The following is a 19,019-nucleotide window of genomic DNA, read 5'->3' as shown; positions in this document are numbered from 1 at the left end:
ATTTGTCTCCTGTACTGGCGACACGCTTTGCTCTTCTTATTCGTATTTCCAATCTTAAAGCAATTTTTGACAGTTGCTTCATTTGTTTTCTCCTTTTGTGGGAGAAGGTTCTGAGTTATGTGTTGGTTTTCAATCAAACGGAAGATAACAAAGATGACAAACATCCGAACACTGCTTGGGAAATGCACGATTATTTTTGCTAGTAAAGTAGGTATAATTTAAAATATATTATGGGGCATTTTTATGTTGAATTCTAATTTTCCCCGTATTTCTAGATACTCAAGTTAATTTTAAGTTAATTATTTATGTATGAAAGATTTTTAATTTAATTTTTTTTATTCAAGTACAATAATTTATAAATATATTTAAATAAAGAAACAACAAATTATTTATTATTTAGCCAGTTTGCATTTTTCATTCATATATTTAAGAAATTGTTGACGAACGTTTTCCGCTTTACATGTAAGCGCGTGCGAAAATATATCCGAACCAGACGATGCTAAAGCATTAAACGTCAAAATGTTGCCGAAAACAATTTTGCCCGTGTGGCCGCGAATGAGACATGAAAAGAGAATTTCCAGTGTCTCCCTTCCAGATGTCTCCGTGTGTAAATCGGGTAAAAGTACGCCTTTTTGAAGTAATTCCGGGAAAAGGTATTAATACGAAATTATTTTAGAGGTTCGAAACTATTTATTGCCCACTTAAATCTTGATGTCATACATTTAATATTTAATTGGTATTAATTCATTCATTTCTGTTAACTCCTCTAAGAGTTTTAGTATGCTCTGTTATTATCTCTACCGTCGTAGAAAGTGTGGGAAAGGGTGTCTCAAGAACTACAGAACAGTGATTCACAATTAAACTAAGTCAATATTCTACCAATGAATTTGTTTCGCAGAAATTGCTTTACTTATTGGACAACTGCCTCATATGCGTTAATAATGCCTTTAATAACACTTCCGACAGTGGTTTTCAACTGTATTGTGCTCATAATGTTCGTATCTACACCTAGCTGCTCTGAATCGTTAATATATTCCGTCATTATGTATCCCAATCTATCAACAGACGGCCAGAAGATTCGCCACCCTACTTCTGCTCTCGGAGAGCACTACCCAACAAACCGGCATGCACATGCATGGAGCAACATTTCTTGTTCTTTACGTACCGCCGCCAAAGAAAAACTCGGATTCTGGCGAGCCCCAAAAAACAGTTGGTATGACGCGGAATGTCATGCTGCCGCAGAAAGAAAAGATGCTGCCTATAAGCCACGCTTTGATCGGGCGCAACGCGAGCCATTTGGGATCGCTACCGAGAGCTAAGAAAGGAAGAGAGACGTATTATCCGAAAAAAGAAACGAGAGGCCGAAATACATGAGTGCGAGGAGTTTGAGATGCTGGCCAATAGAAAAAACGCCCGTAAATTCTACCAGAAAGTTCGGCGGCTTACAGAAAGTTTTAAGATAGGGGCGTGTTCCAGTTATTTTTGTGGTATCAGTTTTATTAAAAAAACTCCACTTTTTTGACATTGGAAAAATAAAACAAACAAAAGCCAAACAAATCAGTTTAGGAATTAAAAAATTGAATAGCATTTATCCTGAACAAATTTTAAGGAAAAACTGGAAGAATACAACAAAACAATGCATTTTAAATTCCTTGCTCTTGTGGTATAGCTTGAAAACAGTCCACACTCTCATTCCCCATCCGAAGTAACTCCCACTCTTATACAAGCTTCACCAGAACGGGTACGTTTTATATGCCTAGAGACAGTATATCACGTCACTACAACTAATTAAATTGAGAACTTACCTAAGCCGACTGACTTTGTGATCCAGCCCTAGTTACAGTATAGTTTCATGTCAGATCAATGTTTGTTTGAGCATAGTCTAACAAAAAAGAACTATGATAAATATAATTAATTATTATCTACATAAGATCAAACCGCAATAAAGCAAATATTGCGTGTTTGTCAAATTATTGTATCATTTACTATATGAGGAAATATCAGTTAATAAGCTTCAAATATTAAAATTTTGTTTAGATTCTAGACTGTTCCAAATAATTTTAAAAAATTATTTCATTATACTTATACAAGTATATACATATATCGGCTCCATGATTCAATAATACTAGGTTCTGTATTCAATGACAACTGGAATTTGGCACTCCTTAATCTATTGTTGGATTTTGAAAGTGGGAAGAAAGGATAATAATGTGATCGCCTTCTGCGAAAATGATAGTAGAAAAGTAGTAGAAATACCTTTGGTACAACATATATGGTGTGTTAATAGAGATATTGAGGAAAATATGCATTGTTAATTTAACTAAAGTGTTCATTGTCAGTACTAAAACTGAAATATCTATCAAAGCTAAAGTGAAACTAATCGCATTTTTAATCCTTCTTTTATTTTACATTATGTAAGATGTAATATTGTTTCTTGTGTATAATATTAAAAATTTTTTTTTTTTTGGTATTTTATTAGAATTAATTTTTTTGGGTAAACCTGTAAGCAATAAAAGTGGAAGTGTCAATCTCCATTCTCTAATTCGGTCAGTGCATCATCGTCCTCCTTCGATCTAATTAAGAACATTTCATCGTCAACACCAATTCAAATAGAATTCCAGATGTGTAGTAGTCTGCAAGCCGCGAGCGACGACTTGAAGTAAGGAATGGACAAAATATCAAGTAATGTCGCACAAACTCATTTAGTTTTAGCGACATAATAACGAGTTTTTAACGACAAAGCGCCTGAAAAGGATCAAGAACAACGCTTGCAATCAAGGCTAAAGTTTACATAGCTTTTTCTCAATTTCACCAAATAACTATTTACTTAATACCTTTATCCAATGAGAACAAGCATTGTGTTTTATACTTTTACTTGCCATATCTCCTTTTTGCCATTTACCACCCTCCAGTTCTTCACATGTATCCACGAGCGCCAGATTACCAAATTCTATGAGATTGCGGCGACCTGGAATTGCAATTGAAAGCATTAATAAATTCACCCACAGTTACATTTTCACCGCTCACATCCAAGCCATCTAAGCTATGATTTTGTGTAATTTCGAACTTCTTCATACGTGAAAAGAAAAAATTGTTATTGAATTTTAAAATTGGATAATTTTGTTAAAATCTTACCGATTTTCACGTAATCAGAAAACAAAATGTGAACGATTGAGAAAAAAGTTAATAACACGAACAAATATGTGTTTCCAACGAATTTTTAGTATGAATATTTTGCATTTTACTATTGCTTATACAATATAATAACGGAAAACTTAGCAGTTAGCAACATTGTTGATCAAAGAAGCCCATTTTTATGTGGGGACGAGAAAGCTGCGGACGAGGACGACAACCTTGTATTATTGAATCATTTATTTGTTCCAACTATCTGTGGACAACCAACAAGTTGTTGTAAAAGCACTCTCCTGGACACGGCTGACGGTTCCTCTACTGTTGAAGATTTTTATAAAAAATTTCAAATTGACAAATAGGTCCTATTGACTTATTTTTAAATAAATTAAACATATGCTTGTGTATTTGTTATCCGGTTTATTACACTATAGTTCATAGGGAAAAAGGTTTACACCATTGAAAATCAATTTTTATTAGCTTAGTATTCTAAAATCTCCAAGGGAAACGATGTTTGTTTATTTTGCTCAAAATGTGACTAATACTTTTCCAAATTAATCGTGCATATAACCAATACCGACAAAGTTGAGTTATGAATTCCAGAAGACTAGAAAAAGGGATATACCAAGAAAATGTAGACGAGCAATCTTCTTTTAAAACTAATTTAATTCAACCAGTTTCCACAAGCAATTCAGATGCAGGAGTTGAAGAAGAAATTAGTTTTAATAAATTTTTAAATTTCATGAAAGTTTCTTGTCACGTAAATGATGTTATATCAGTGCAAACTAATCAACAAAGACAATTGGGGAAAAATATATCAGAAGATTTTCATTCAGTTATCACGAATGATGGATACAATTTAGAAAATATGGTAAATAATAACTATTTTAGGTAGACATTTTCAAAATAAAATATTTCAGATGAAGGCTATGAAGGATAGCGGCCATTGTAATAATAGTTCTAAAATTGATGAAGAACTTTTTCAAAGACGAAGCACTGTTGAGTTGGCTATTGGACTAATGCAGGGCGAAAATGTGCAGGCGAAATTATATAAAAAATTGGACTACATTGTAAATGAAGGCATGGTTGACTCAGTGCTATCTTTCATTTGTCCAATACCAGTGCCAGCATCCTTTCCACGTTACATGAAACCTAAACATAAAAAAGAACTATTTATTTCTAAAGTTACTCCTTTGGACAACTCAGAGTCTGTATATAATTGCAACACCAAAATTAACGAAATTGAAAGCAGTATTGCAACAAATGGATCCCATTGCCAAATAATTCAGGATGATGTCAAGCCTATAAGGAAGCTAGTGACTTCAAAAAGAGATAAAAAAGAGTACACTAATCCGATAATTTATTCCACTATAATTATTCATTCGGACAAATTTCAGACCAGAAGTTGTTATTCATGTATGCGACGAGGATAAAAATTCTAACCGAGATTTTAGTTGTTCGCAGAGGCTACTAGTAAACCAAATGGGATACTTTGCGGAGGTAACAGCTGGACAAAAACTTGATGAAATGGACATTTCGGTTCATTGCGACATACAGATATTCGACTGGCTGATAAAGTGGATGAAATTAACAGATTCTGCAGAAGCCTCTGGTTTTAGAAAAACTGAATTTGAAGGCCCGGAAGGTTTACCACATTTAGATGCGAATAATGTGATCTCGATATTGGTATCTGCTGGATTTTTACAAGTAAGTTTACACGAGTTTATTCTGAGAACGTTAGTTGAGGCAAACAAAAGTTCGTGGTAAAAGCGACGCAAACAAACTTTTGCCTTTCACATTGAATAGGGAAGTATATTGCGACAAAGACAAAGAGTAATGGGGGAACATATAAATTTTGTTTTTTCGCTTTTATATATTTAATATGTATCTATTTATGTATTTAATATAAATTATATAAGTTTAAAAATATTTTGCATTTAAAAATAAACCTTCAAAGATTAATATCAAGGGCATTCACTATATAATAACCACTTTAGCATCATAGCGGAATTAAACATGATGCTGTGCGGCATGGCAACTGTGATTTGGCAATTCTTTAGCACAATTAAGTTTTTTGAATGAACTGGGAAGGGTGAACAATTTAATCGTATAATATAAAAACAAAAGAAAAATAAAATAGATCACATTATATTATGCAAATTAAAATCACCAAAATAAAGGGCCTGGATTAAAGAAAAATGGTTGCTCATTAAAATTTATAATATCTGAAAAATCAATTAACCGATCAAAACTAATGATATATTAAATGCTATATTTCGTTTATGCCCAAATTTTTATTGAAATTAAACGTTTTCAGGATATTTAAAAAATTAGTTTTTGTTTAGTTTAGTTTTCCAAATATTGAACATACATACATACATATATGAAAATTTTATATATGGGGCATTCTTTCTCAACGGGAGACCCCTATCCATCCAAAAATGTTTTTGACCTAGAGAGTTCTAATAGGGCTTAAAATTTAGCTCTTTTTATCTACTTTTCAATGCAGAGTGGCCAAAAACGAAATTCAAGATGGCTCATTCAATATGGCTAAAAATGTAATCAAAATTCATTAAATTCATTCTAATAACCTATGCCAAAAAAATTCATTTCAACGGAAAGAGTTGTACGAGGTCTCAAAATTTAGCTTATAAAGTTTACTTTGAAATACAAAATGAAAAATTTAAAAATCCAAGATGGCGGCCACAACATGGCGGCTAATTTTTTAAAACTACTCAAATCCACTTAAAATTTATTACTTGGAGGTTTTTTGGGTCGATTACAAATCTGGTGTTAGATTAGATAATATAAATTTAACAGTAACATTGTTAATTGGTTCCACTGATTTTCCATCATTTGTCATTTTTACATGAATTTATCAAAGAATTGCTTGGGTTTCAATGAAAATAACGAACTAAACCTCAAAAAACTCATCAAATTCTTAACTTCAGCTAAAAAAAAAAAAATTCAGGATGAATTGTTACAAATAAATTTTTTATTTAAATTAATTAAAAACCGAAAATTTTAACTTAATCAAGAAGAAATTTATGAAGTTATTAAGCAAAGATTCAAAAGTGTTCTGTTTATGAAAAATCAACCTTACAGCCATATGGTAGCGATCAAAAAGTAAAACAAGGGATATGTCACGAGACACGAAAAATGTTATGATTGGAACTGATTCCAAATCTATTAGGTATCAAGAAAACAAACCAACTTCAATTAGTTTGTAAAAAAAAAGTAAAATTGTCAATTGTCAATTGTATCAAAGCAGCTATAATTTTAATTGTGGATTTTTAAAGTCCCATTTGTATTAAGCGACCCACAAAATCCTTCAAGACACAAATTCAATGTAAATTAAAAATATTTTTGACAAATCATTCGCCATATTGGATCCGCCATTTTGAAATTTGGAAATCTAACACCAGATTTGTAATCGACCCAAAAATCCTCCAAGTAATAAATTTTAAGTGGATTTGAGTAGTTTTAAAAAATTAGCCACCATGTTGTGGCCGCCATCTTGGATTTTTAAATTTTTCATTTTGTATTTCAAAGTAAACTTTATAAGCTAAATTTTGAGACCTCGTACAACTCTTTCCGTTGAAATGAATTTTTTTGGCATAGGTTATTAGAATGAATTTAAGAATTTTGATTACATTTTTAGCCATATTGAATGAGCCATCTTGAATTTCGTTTTTGGCCACTCTGCATTGAAAAGTAGATAAAAAGAGCTAAATTTTAAGCCCTATTAGAACTCTCTAGGTCAAAAACATTTTTGGATGGATAGGGGTCTCCCGTTGAGAAAGAATGCCCCATATACATTGTAAAAAATATGTGTTTATATAAGAAAACGATTTTAGAAAATACGTTTTTATTAATTTCTTAAATCTAAAGAAAAAATTAAAGATGTAAATGAAAAAAATGCCTTAATAAATAAAAAAGATGAGGAAAAAAAAATACCCATTGGACAACACAGAATCGATATTTGTATATAAACAAATTATTCCGGTTAAAGTAAAAAGTATGTAGTTTTTTAAATTTAAAATCGGTTATGTAACATACTTTGCTTTTTCCTTGGTTAGTTAGAGAACTTTTCTTTCTCAAGAAGAACTAACAGTAATCACTCATCATTCCTTTGGCCCAGAAACCGAGGTAATCTTGCCCTTATATCTTTACTTGTGACTTGAATTTTTCGCCGTGCTCAGCACTTTCAGTTCCGATATTTCTCAGCAAGAAACTCAAATGTGAAGAAAAAAACTGAATTTTTAAAGACCTGCTATCAGGGTAAACATAAAGTGTACACATAATATGGACAAGCTTTGACTATTAACTTATTCTTTTATAAAAAAATTGTTCAAATTGTTAAATTTATTCAACCGAAACTTAATACTTACATAAGTATTATTATATACACTATTATTAGAAATCCAGAGAGTCCCAGCAATGATGCTTTTTGTATGAAAGCTCGTAAAGTTCGTTTTATAATGAGATTAGGCAATTTTTTTCGAATGTATACGCTGTAAAACTTTGTAGGCACATTTCAGTACTCTCCCCTAAAATTTATGTTATGCCCCTTAAAAATTTATTAAAACTTAGATGCCTTACTATGTTGCACAAAATATTGATATCAAACAAACTTCAGTGCCTCAGGCACAAACTGCATTACACCAAATCAATCAGACCATCTCAGCTCTTAGCTCTTAAATTTAAGTAATCAATATTTTAACGTCAACTTTTGGTTTCAGCTATTCGTCCTTGAAAAATATGAAAACTTATTGCGTTTGAAAAACGAGCTTGTGAAACATAGTACTAATTAATAAGTATGAGTATTTCTGCCTCTTGTTCCCATTACCTTAATTTTTTCACTTTATATCACTTGGTTTCTTAAGATAGACGTATTAAGAAAATGCTTCTATCCAGTCGGTTAAAGAAGTCTCTTAGAGAAATATGTATATTATATTTCCATTTATTTATATCTGATTTTTGCAACTCCACTATTATTATCTTTTATTTGAAGATGGAACCGTTAGTGATTGAATGTTTATCATTTTGTCATGCCCGGCTCTGCGACGTTGTACGTTCCTCTATAAATCTTTCCCGCTTGAATGACTCCATAATTACACGTCTGGCAGCTATGTTTACGAATTTGGAACTGGAAATGGTACGTGACAAAAAAGAACGTCTAGCACCACGTCTGTGGATAAAACTTATTCAAAGCCTTTGTGAACCAGAGCCGGAAGCGTTGCGGGGGCATTTTTACAGTTTGGCAGGATTGTTTCGCTGTTCAAAGTGAGCTTATTTTTACCAAAGTAAATTTCTTATACTTTCAATATTTATTTAATTAGGTGCGGTGAACATCTTACAAACACATTTAGGTCATATATAGCTTGTCAACCAAACAACACGCGATTAACTCGATGGGGTCAACTTAGCAGTGGCCATGTACGTGACAGTTTATGGAACATAAATAATTTTATCGCACATATTTTTAAGGAGCGTCGGTCCTGGCGCCATGTTTATTGGAAACTTTGGGGCCATTGCCACTTTCTATATTGCTATATATGTGAAAGGCACTTTCCAGTTTATAAGGTAAGGAGTTGTTGACTATATGAATTTCTATATTAAGATACATATATATCTAGATGACATGGTGTCGCTTTCACCCATCAAGTCCAAATTATCTTGAATCAATTACGGAAGACTTTATTACTAGTCCTATAGGCCGGTATCCATGTTGTGGGAAAAAGGCATATCGTTTTGAAGTATTTCCCGAGGCAAATGTAAGTGTTTTTTCATGTACTTGTATACACAGCGGCCGTCGTAGCCGAATGGGTTGATGCGTTGATGCATAGGTTCGAGACCTCGGACACGAAACACCAATTGGTAGACAAAGCTTTTTATGAAAAGCGGTGGCTCCTCGGCCGACAATGGTAAACCTCTGAGTGCAATACTGCCATGAAAAATCTCCGCATAAAAAACTATCTGCCGTTCGGAGACGTCGTAAAACTGTAGGTCATTCCATTTGTGGAAAACATCAAGACGCACACCACAAGTAGGAGGAGGAGTTCGGCCGAGCACCCAAAAAGTCTCTTGGGTCATAAGAGGTCTCGGGTAGAAAGTGGTGTAAATAAGACAAGTCTTTCGCGTGTTCTGCGATTTTTTGCTATCAACAAAGATATGTTCGTTATTACACCAAATTTGTCATATGCTCAAATAAAAGCCATAACCGCTAAAAACGATGGTCAACCTATTGGCACAACGACAACGGAAAACAACTAAATTTCAGAGTTGAAAAATATGATGAAACAACATTACTTTTTTTTTACTTACTTTTCTCGAAATGTAATGAACAATCAAGATAAATTGAAAATTGTCCTCCGGAGTGCTAATGCTAATAACTAAAAACATTCTTGAAAACAACAAAAAAAATTTTCGAATTGCTGTATTCGCACCAGGAGAATGTGTGTGCACCAGGTTAGTGAATGCTTCTGCGCGCACTTGACACCCAACAGCTAAAATAATCACCATTCGCTATGACTATCGCCATTCTGTCGCGTATTTATAAAGTATACATACATATTATACACAGATGGCACTAAAAAATTGGCGGTTCGCCAAATATTTTTGCCTTGCGAAAGAAAAATAGGCTTATGGACAGCTCAGGCGCAAGGGAGAAGATGTGGTGAGCTCGTTTTATGAATGATCGAGCCTTGTTTTAAAAAATATGCGGTTGCGTTTATGAATTAAATAGTTTTTGTTGTATTAAATAACACTTTAGAATGCTACTTCTGCGCCAATGAAGGTATTTTGTTTTTGTAAGAACAATATTTGGAATCTCGACTGGGGGACGGCAAGTTTCATTAAGTATATACTAAACAAAGGACATATATTTTATTAACCGTTATAGATAAATTCAAATATGTATGCACATGTAATATTAAGTAAAATCTTTGATCTCTTGACATATAAGGTCCTCTAATTACTAGTTGGAGCATAGAACGTTTAACGGTATAAAATTGTCTACTTTCATGCGAAATAAATATTTAACCTCCTATTTGTGGTATGCGTCTTGATTTGTTCCACAAATGGAGGGACTTATAGTTTCAAGCCGATTCCGAACGGCAGATATTTTTTCATGCTTTTTCATGGCAGAAATCCACTCGGAGGTTTGCCATTGCCTGCCGAGGGGCGACCGCTATTAGAAAAATGTTTGAAAGTCTTAATTTTTTTTTTGGTGTTTCACCGAGATTCAAACCAACGTTCTCTCTGTGAATTTCGAATGGTAATCACGCCCCAACCCATTCGGATACGGCGGCCGCCGCGAGCACCATTAGGCAAAGATAAATCGACGCATTCTATGATTATTATGACAAAAATTTACATCTAAGATGGAAGAAATCAAATCAAAATAGTCAATACTGGAATATTTCTTATAGAAATATTTGCCAATAATGGTAAATCTTGAATTTTTGTCAAATCGCGTGGTCACTGTTCAGTACATATGTATGCATCAATATATGTATGTGAATATGTCTGCAACTATTGTGCTTCTAGTGCGCGCATGAGCGTACAGTAAGATGCAGAAAACAGCAAGAAGTAGCTTTTTCGAAACAATAATGTTTTGTTTTCTCATATATATATCTGCAAAGTTAGAAACTTATCCTGCAACCAGAGTGCGGCTTATTTGGAAGTTACTGTACATACATTCCGCTTTCAGATGAAATCCAAGTGCCAAATATTTACTATTGAAACTTCTGTGAGCTGTTAAGCGTTGTTCATAACAACAGAAGCCAAACCCGCAAATCGTTAAACTAAAATTTTTCAGTCAATATGCACTTTTTATTTCTAAAATTTTTACACACTTTTCCTCTTGAATATTAAAACTCACATATCGAATAATAATGTATTACTTCATAGTAAAGATCTAAAAAGTTGTTTAGGTAAATTATGAAACAATTTTGTTGGCGCTTCATAGTTCATAATTTTTGGCACAATGATGTGCCTATGAATGTGCGCTGTATCCCTGGTAATAAAGCAATTTTCTATGAAGGAATTCAATTTGGTTGAAGTGAGAAATAAATAATATATCAGAATCGACAAAGATACCAGTTTCTAAACAAGGACAAGTTACGCCTAATCTACTCGAGATCAAAGCAATATTTAAAATACATATGTATACAATAGTATTTTTACGATATAGTTTTTTTTGTATTAGGGATGCCAATTTCGTGATCATAGTGTAGTAGCCGAAAACGAACGTGAACGACAAATATTGCAAATAATGAAAGTTATATATAAAGATGGCATTATTTGCGATCCTCCAGCTGAAGATGTTTTATCGGCACGTATCACACCATGTTGGATAGGTTTACCACTTACTCCACAACACTGTCGTCAAGGATTATTGCCTAGTATGAATGCTGGCGGTAAAGGATTATGAGCTATCTTAAAGGCATACAACAATGATATAGCATTATCCTTCTCATAGAACTAACTAAACAAATTGTCAGACGACTGGGCCAAGATGGAACCTCCTTCATTGATGAGTCTTGCAGTGACTGCAGCGATAGCGATTCAACAACGGAGAATACCGACCGTTTAATTCAGAAAGACAACAGGATTTACTACGAAATTGAGTTCAGTAGTGACGGTTGCGAATCAGAACAAACCGAGTTAGAGGCTTTGCGCATAAAAAAATTAAAAAAAAAGTAAAATTAAATATTTATCCATAGATTTTATATAATTTTCCTTTTTTCCAGGCCCAGCCATAACTCTGGACGATATTGGTGTGGAGAACTTTCTGCACGGAGTAACCAAGATCATCAGCGAGAATATGAAGAAAAGGCTATAAAAAACATGATTCTTCGAATGAATAAAAATAACGGACTAGAGCAAAATCTTCTTCCAGGTGGCCCTGTCGGTGGTTTTTACGTGCGTTTGGAAACCGAATGGAGAGACCAATTAAAACATAGAAGTTTACCAAATCTTACAAACAGTTTCTCAATTTCTGGGTTCGGAAAGTTTAAATATAAATAGAGCAACTGAATGTTTTAATCCTCAATTAAGGATATTTTTCTAATTGTTATTTGAAAAATTTATAGCTTATCAGATTCTTGTAATAATGAGGTTTTTGCAAGAATCTCGTGATATTTTGTGGAAAGTTTAGTTTGGAAGACTATCTCAGACGGGACCATACTTACACATAATTAATGACTATTATTATTTTTATTAAATATCCTTAAAATCAATTAGAATTTGTACTAAACCCTAAATCTATCGGCGAAAGGTGTCCCATAGGCGTAAATGAAGACCGTTATGGATTATGTGGATACAGTCTAAAGAATGAAAAAGAGAGTTATGGGAGAGATAGTTAAGAAATTATAAACTGTTAGTATAAAGAAGTGATTGCTATCTATCCCTGATAGATTCTCAGAAGTTTTGATGCATTAAAAACCAACCGGCTTGAAACTTAGTCCGTTAAATGTAGAACAAATACATTAAGATTATTCCAATTGCCACAGTTTGTATATAAAGTAAACTTGAGTTTCAGCGCTTGGAATCTATCGTACAATAACTGGTTAAGTTCCTAGCGAATAAAGCATGGTTTTTCTTGTTTGTACAAAAGTTTTGAATTTAAAACAAATAAAACCAAAACTTAAAAAACCTTTAAGTAACCTACTTTATATGACAGTAGATACGGCGGTCGCCGTAGCCGTGACTACAGTTCGGAAGCGCGTAGGTTCGAATCTCCGTACAAGAAACTATAAAATCATAGCCGGTTTTTTCAATAACGGCCGCCCCTTGGCAGGCAATGGCAAACCTATGCCGTTCGAGGTTGGCTTAAAACTGTAGGTCCCTCAGCTTGTGGGATAACACCAAGACGCACCACAAGTAGGAGGAAAAGCTCGGCCAAACACTCAAACAGGGTGTAAGCGCCAATTATGTAATATATAAATAATATATATATAGTTCATAAATACAGAAGTACATAAAACGCATATTCTCATATTAGCGTAGCCACTACATACAGTTTTTCAAGAATGAGTTTTGACATACAAAATAAATTCAATTTTTCGACTTTAATAACAAAATACAGCAACGAAAACAAATAAAGCTCTATTTCGACACGGTCAATAAACGGTTTTTACATTTTGCTTTTTTAATTTCTTCAGAATGTATTGTGCGATTATACTCGATTTACCCTTATCTCCGCTTTGCAATGATCACCTTGATGCCTTTGTTTTATCATTCACTATATTTTGCTATATTAGATAGTTTATAATATCATACATGGAGCAGAAAAAGAGGGTAGATTAGAGCACACTAATGTAGGTGGGTCTAAAAGTAAAATTACTGGACGTGCAGAAGGCTTGATGATCCGGAAATTGGATCAAAACCCGAGAATTTCCTTCAGAACTCTTGCAAAGAAGCTTAACGGTATTGTTGTCTCTCATGAAGAAGTACGTTAAGCCATACTGCACCACAAATATTCATCGAGCTCAGCACGCGAGAAACCATTGCTGTCTGCACAAAATGCAGAAAAACGCATGTCTTTTGCTTTGAACCACATTTTCGAACCAGAAGTTTATTGCGTCGAGACAGAGATAATGACGCAAGCCCTTGACAGTTTTAGAAAATCGAAATATAATTTAACTGTAGGTTAAATTAGGAAAAATTTCCGTTACGGTTTGGGTTGCATTTCAAGTAAAGGAGCAGGAGTTTTTATTCACGGCACAATGGATGCCAAACAATATTTAAATATATACATTGAAACTTAGTGCTAAAAAATTTGGGTTTATCACTGAGAATTTACATTTTAAACTTCACTAGGATAACGATCCAAAGCATAAGAAGCAAAATGTGCAGAGTCCCGACATAAACTGATTGCAAATTTGTGGGCCTTTTTATAGAAAAGAGTAGCTAAAAGACATCCAAAGAATTGCAATAATGGAGGAATCTCAGAATATACCGAACGTATCGACGTAAAAAAATTCCACGAAAAAGCGCCTGCAAAATGTAATTGAAGCTAACGATTAGCATACCAAATATTAAATAAATAAAAAAATTACGTATTCAGATTATGTATCATATTTAATAAAAAAAAGTTTATATTCAAGTTTGTAAAATCAGTTTAATGACAGTGTGGAAATAGTGTTTTATTCGTTTTTTTTTGCTTTAGTTGTTGTTCTTCCAAAGAGTTTGTTTTATAAATTCCCTTTTTTTTTGGCGGTGAGTTTGGGCTAAAAATGCCTTCGCACCATATAGTAACCGTCGCTACTACGTGTGTGGTGATTCCACTAAAAATATCCCTCCTCTTCTCTTGGATTTTTCCCTCCACCCCGGGACTACTTCCGCATTCCTTCGAGGTAGAGGGCCAAGACGGCGTCCTAAGAAGGACACTTACTTACTCACCCTGCGTCCAGGGTCGCCTGTTTTGAGAAACCTATGTTCAATGCTCTTCAGTATAGCTTTCCATTTCGCGCTTCTTTTAATCCACAAAATTTGCGACGGCACTCCATTTTTCGTCTATCATCATTTTCTCGATAATTTCTTCAGGTATAAATACACCAATAGCTCGCTGCAGACCTGTTCTCTCTACGTTCCATCTCTCGCATTTAAAGAAGGTGTGTTCCGCATCATCTTACTCAGTATCTTCATATATGCAGTTTGGTTGGCTTACTTTTCCCATTCGCCACAAATACTTGCGAAAGGACCCATGTTCGGGCAAAAACTGTGTGAGGTAATAGTTAACCTCACCGTGCTTGCTTTCTACCCACTTTTTTAGATCGGATATTAGTCTCGCTGTCCATCTACCATACCGTTCAGAGTTCCATCGTGCCTGCCAAAGTGTGAGTGTTTGAACTCTAATATCGGAGAAGTGTGGTACTGGGATTCCTGTGTTTTTTGCCTCCCATCTCCGTTTATGTTCTTGTGCTAGAATATCTATAGGGATGGTTCCGCTGATAACTAACACCGCTGCTTCAGATACTGTTCTGTATGACGAGGCCAAGTGCGCTGCACAGATTGCAGAATTTTCCGCCGGCATTGCACCCTTAGCGAATCTGCCCATATTTCGCATCCGTATAAGAGAATCGAGTTCGTCGTGTCCATTAAAAGTTCTCGCTTGTTCTGCGTTGGGCCTCCAAGGTTTGCCATGAGTTTACTTAGCATGCCGCTTACCTTAACAGCTCTTGTGGCAGCATGGTTTACATGCGGCCAGCAGGTTAGCCTTGCACTCCTAGGTACTTGACCACTCTTTTTGTTAAGAAAGTGGCATCAAGTACTTGTATGTTTACTTCTAATGGGATACGTCTGTTCGTTAGAAGGATTTGCTCTGATTTCTCTGGGGCCAGCTTTAACCCATGGTCTTCTAGCCATGTCTGAACTCGGATCATCACCTGATTTAACTTCCTTTTGGCTTCGTCGGTGTTTCGGGCGATTATTACAGCTGCAATGTCATCTGCGTATCCCACTAAATGCACATCCTCAGGCATCTCCATTCGAAGGATTTCATCGTAGCTTATATTCCAGAGTTCAGGTACAAGTATTGATCCTTGGGCCGCACCTGCTGTTATTTGTTTAGTCTTACACCCTTCTTGCGTTTCGTATAAGAGCACGCGATTGCTGAGATAGCTACGAATAATCTTCAATAGATTATTCGGGATCTTGAATGCTACCTTTAAGGCTTCGATTACGTCGTCCCAGCTTAAACTGTTGAAAGCATTTCTAATATCTAGTGTGGCTAGTAATACTAAGCGTTTGGAGTATCGATTACCTGCCTGGGCACGTTCTACGCTAGCTATTACATCTTGGATGGCTCCTAAGGTAGATCTGCCACTTCTAAAACCATGTTGCCTGTCGGAGAGGCCGCCACTCTTCTCTACGGCTTCGCTAAGCCTTTGCTTTATCAGTTTCTCAAAGAGTTTTCCTGCGCTATCCAGCATACATAACGGTCTATTAGCGGACGCTAATGTTGGGTCTCCCTTCCCCTTACTGATTGGTACCAGTTTTTGTTTTTTCCATATTTCTGGAAAAATTCCTTCTTTTAGGCATGCGTTGTACATGTTTAGCAGCAGAAGATTGCCAATAGTTTCAATATTTCTGCAACTATGCCATCAGGTCCTGGCGCTTTATTGCATTTCATTGCTTTTGCAGCATCCATAAGTTCTTCTTCTGCGAATGGGACAGGTTCCGTTGCTTCATGCTCGAGTTCTTCCCTCTCAGCACAGTGTGTTGGGAAGAGTGTGTCGACTATTTTGCTTACCACTTCGGTTTCCATATCAGCAGCAGGGGATTTGGCTCCTAGCTTTTTCATAACGATTTTGTAGCCCAACCTCCATGGGTTATTGTTTAGATCGTTTCGTAGCTCTTCCCATTTGTCTTTTTTGCTTTGGCTTATGGCTTTCCTCAATTTTTTTCTGCTCTTTTTGTATTCTTCGGATTCCGGTATCGCCGGGCCCAATCTTCTGGCTCTAGTATACTTTCTACGCTTATGGATGCACATATCTCTAAGTTCTGCGATCTCATGTATCCACCAGTATACAGCATTTCTTTTTTTGTTCTTATCTATTTTAGGCATAGATGCGTTGCAACCTATCGTAATGCATTGCATTGTGGTCTTGACTAGTGTTTTTGCTGTACTATTCGTACAGATCGTCGTTTTATTTTCGTCAATAGTTGCAAGGAGCGTCGCTGGGTTTAGCTTGTATATGTTCTATTTGCGTGTACTTTTATTTCGATTTTCACGCACTCTTTGGTTTTCCATTTCAATGCAAAACGTGATGTATTGATGGTCACTCCCGTTGTAATCTTCCAGGACTCTCCAGTCTTCAGTAAAGGAGACTATGCTTTCCGATGCTAGGGTTATGTCGGGTGTTGTGCCTTCGCAACCTGGCTTTCGGTACGTAGTCGTTCCTGTGTTGAGCACCACTACACCTAGTCGGCAGCCATGTCCAGTACTCGTCTACCTCTTGAGTTCGTTGTCGCCGAGCCCCATTCGGTAGCTTTTGAGTTGAAGTCTCCCGCTATTATTAGGCGTCCCTCTAAACTAAGGGCTTTGTCTTCAATACTTTTCAGTTTCCGGGTGAATTCATCTATATTGTCGTTCGGTGTAAGATAACAAATTATCATAGTGAATTGGCTGTTTTGACCGTATACGAAACCATCGCCTGATCCTTTTGCGATTACTACGAAATTTGTGCCCCTAGGCAGCCAGATGGCGGCAGTTCCCGACTCGTCTTCGATCCAAGCTTTCTCGGATTGAGCGTATTGTTCGCTTATCAATACTGCTTGAACTCCTTTTTCTAAGACCATCTGCTCCAATAGCAGGTCAGCGTTTTTACTCCTGTGCATATTTGCTTGAAGTATAATCATGTTTTATCTTGTCTTGGCATGTTCTTTTGTCATCGGGCATTTGCACGAGCCTGGCATATGCTTTGTCTCGCTGCGATTGGCATCAGTGCATATACAGCATTTGGGCTCTTTGGTGCACTCTTTCATTTTGTGCCCAGCTTCTCCACATCGGATGCATATACCTTTTCCGCTTCTGTCTGGTCCTTTGCAGTTTGATTGAAGGTGTCCGACACCGAAGCACCGGTAGCAGCGCTTCAGAGATGTGCTAGCTCTCATCCTTGCACTAACCCATCCGATTTTGATATTCGTTTGCTTGAGCAGCTTTTCTGCGCTTTCAATAGCGAGAGTAACATAAGCCCGTACTTGTTGTCGTTGATTAGGTTTTGTGATCCTAACATCGATATTTTCATTAGTGCCAGCTAGCATTTCTCTCACAGCGTCATCAACTTCCTTCTTCTCCGTGACGGCATCCAAGTCTCTGATCTCTACAGTTGAAGTTGGTCTGAGGGTTGTAATGGAACCGACCGCTTTAACGGTTTCCTCTAGTTGTTTCAAAAAATCAGCGTTAACTGTTTTCCCCTTTTCTAACTCAAGTAAAAGGGAGCCTGTTTTGGTTCTTCTTATGCCTTTTCCGTTGTGGTTTCGTGTGGCATGGTCTTTTCTCGGATGCTTTTGTAGATTTCAGCATAACTGTGGCCCTCTACCGGCTTTACCAACACAGCCTCCGATTTTGGTTTTGGTGCTCGTTCATTCTTCTTTTGGCTCGCTTTAGCCTTCCTTGCTCCGTCGTTTTGCGCTCCATCACTTTCTTTTGGCACGGTATTGGACCTAGATTTTGCCGGCTTACCACTTGCCATTTCTCAGGCTCTCGAACTCTTAGTTTCTTCGAAGAGTCGGGTGCGGCAGGACTTGGTGCATTCCGTTTTGCGGTTAAAGGAGTACTCTCCTGAACAACACCTGTTTTTCGAGCTGTTGCGGGGGTGTCACCTCCGATTTCTTTCGTGGATGTATCCGGCAAGAGACGACCTTTACCGGTTTTCTCAGCTCGGATCCAACCTCTTCTGCAGTTTTTCATGACGTCGAACAGTTCGGCAAGCTCTGAGACTCCGGTCTTTACATCCGTGGAAGTACTCCTACTCTTCAATATAACTGCTTTCATCTTCCTAAGCACTCTCAATCATTTCTCTAAGGCTTCCTCTTCTTCAGCTCGCATTTTAAGAATCAACTCTTGTCGCGGAGATACATTGGTTTCCCGTTCTGTGTTTGCGTCCTTTGCAGTTACAGGGGTATGCGACGGCGCATTGGGCACATTTGCAGTAGTTTTAACCTCTTTTGACGTTACTCTTACGTCGAATTCTTGAGACGTCTTTTCAGCTCCTTCATTGACCGTCTTTGATTTTCCTATATTTTGCAATGTTCCAGTCGTAAGGGGCAAATTCGCTTTTTGTGGTGGCGAGCGAAGCAGTCGAGGTTTCCTTACGAAAGGGATCTGCTCTATATCTCCATCAGTAATGGCCTTCTGCTGTTTTTCTTCTTTTTGT

The 19,019-nt window shown here is 36.2% G+C and overlaps 1 protein-coding gene and 1 long non-coding RNA gene across 3 annotated transcripts; one reads left to right on the top strand and one right to left on the bottom strand.

Annotated features, from left to right (window-relative positions):
- Positions 1–2,169: 2,169 nt before the first annotated feature.
- LOC128859817 (SANT and BTB domain regulator of class switch recombination) lies at positions 2,170–12,796 on the top strand. Of its 2 annotated transcripts, none has more exons than XM_054096910.1 (9): positions 2,170–2,414; positions 4,050–4,471; positions 4,527–4,836; positions 8,144–8,415; positions 8,472–8,715; positions 8,769–8,906; positions 11,342–11,552; positions 11,615–11,834; positions 11,886–12,796. In XM_054096910.1, the coding sequence occupies exons 2-9, from the start codon at positions 4,050–4,052 to the stop codon at positions 12,160–12,162; spliced, it is 2,094 nt and encodes a 697-aa protein (XP_053952885.1). In that variant the 5' UTR covers positions 2,170–2,414; the 3' UTR covers positions 12,163–12,796. The 2 variants fall into 2 exon arrangements, with proteins under 2 accessions (XP_053952885.1, XP_053952884.1); XM_054096909.1 differs by lacking the exon at positions 2,170–2,414 and adding an exon at positions 3,594–4,000.
- LOC128859818 (uncharacterized) lies at positions 2,640–3,528 on the bottom strand. Its single transcript, XR_008454192.1, has 3 exons — positions 3,136–3,528; positions 3,028–3,069; positions 2,640–2,968 (listed from the first exon to the last, which is right to left on the bottom strand). It is a non-coding gene; the product is annotated as an uncharacterized LOC128859818 (long non-coding RNA).
- Positions 12,797–19,019: the final 6,223 nt, after the last annotated feature.

Source organism: Anastrepha ludens, chromosome 4, assembly GCF_028408465.1.
Source record: "Anastrepha ludens isolate Willacy chromosome 4, idAnaLude1.1, whole genome shotgun sequence".
NCBI lineage: Eukaryota > Metazoa > Arthropoda > Insecta > Diptera > Tephritidae > Anastrepha > Anastrepha ludens.
The sequence above is the reverse complement of the archived record's forward strand: the minus strand, read 5'-3'. Positions and strand labels throughout refer to the sequence as shown.

Bases quoted from the DNA above. Each gene is read 5' to 3' on its own strand.
- LOC128859817 (XM_054096909.1), top strand. From the start codon at position 3,722: ATGAATTCCAGAAGACTAGAAAAAGGGATATACCAAGAAAATGTAGAC. The intron at 4,001-4,049 runs GTAAATAATAAC...AAAATATTTCAG, and splicing joins GATACAATTTAGAAAATATG to ATGAAGGCTATGAAGGATAG. The intron at 4,837-8,143 runs GTAAGTTTACAC...TTTTATTTGAAG, and splicing joins TATCTGCTGGATTTTTACAA to ATGGAACCGTTAGTGATTGA.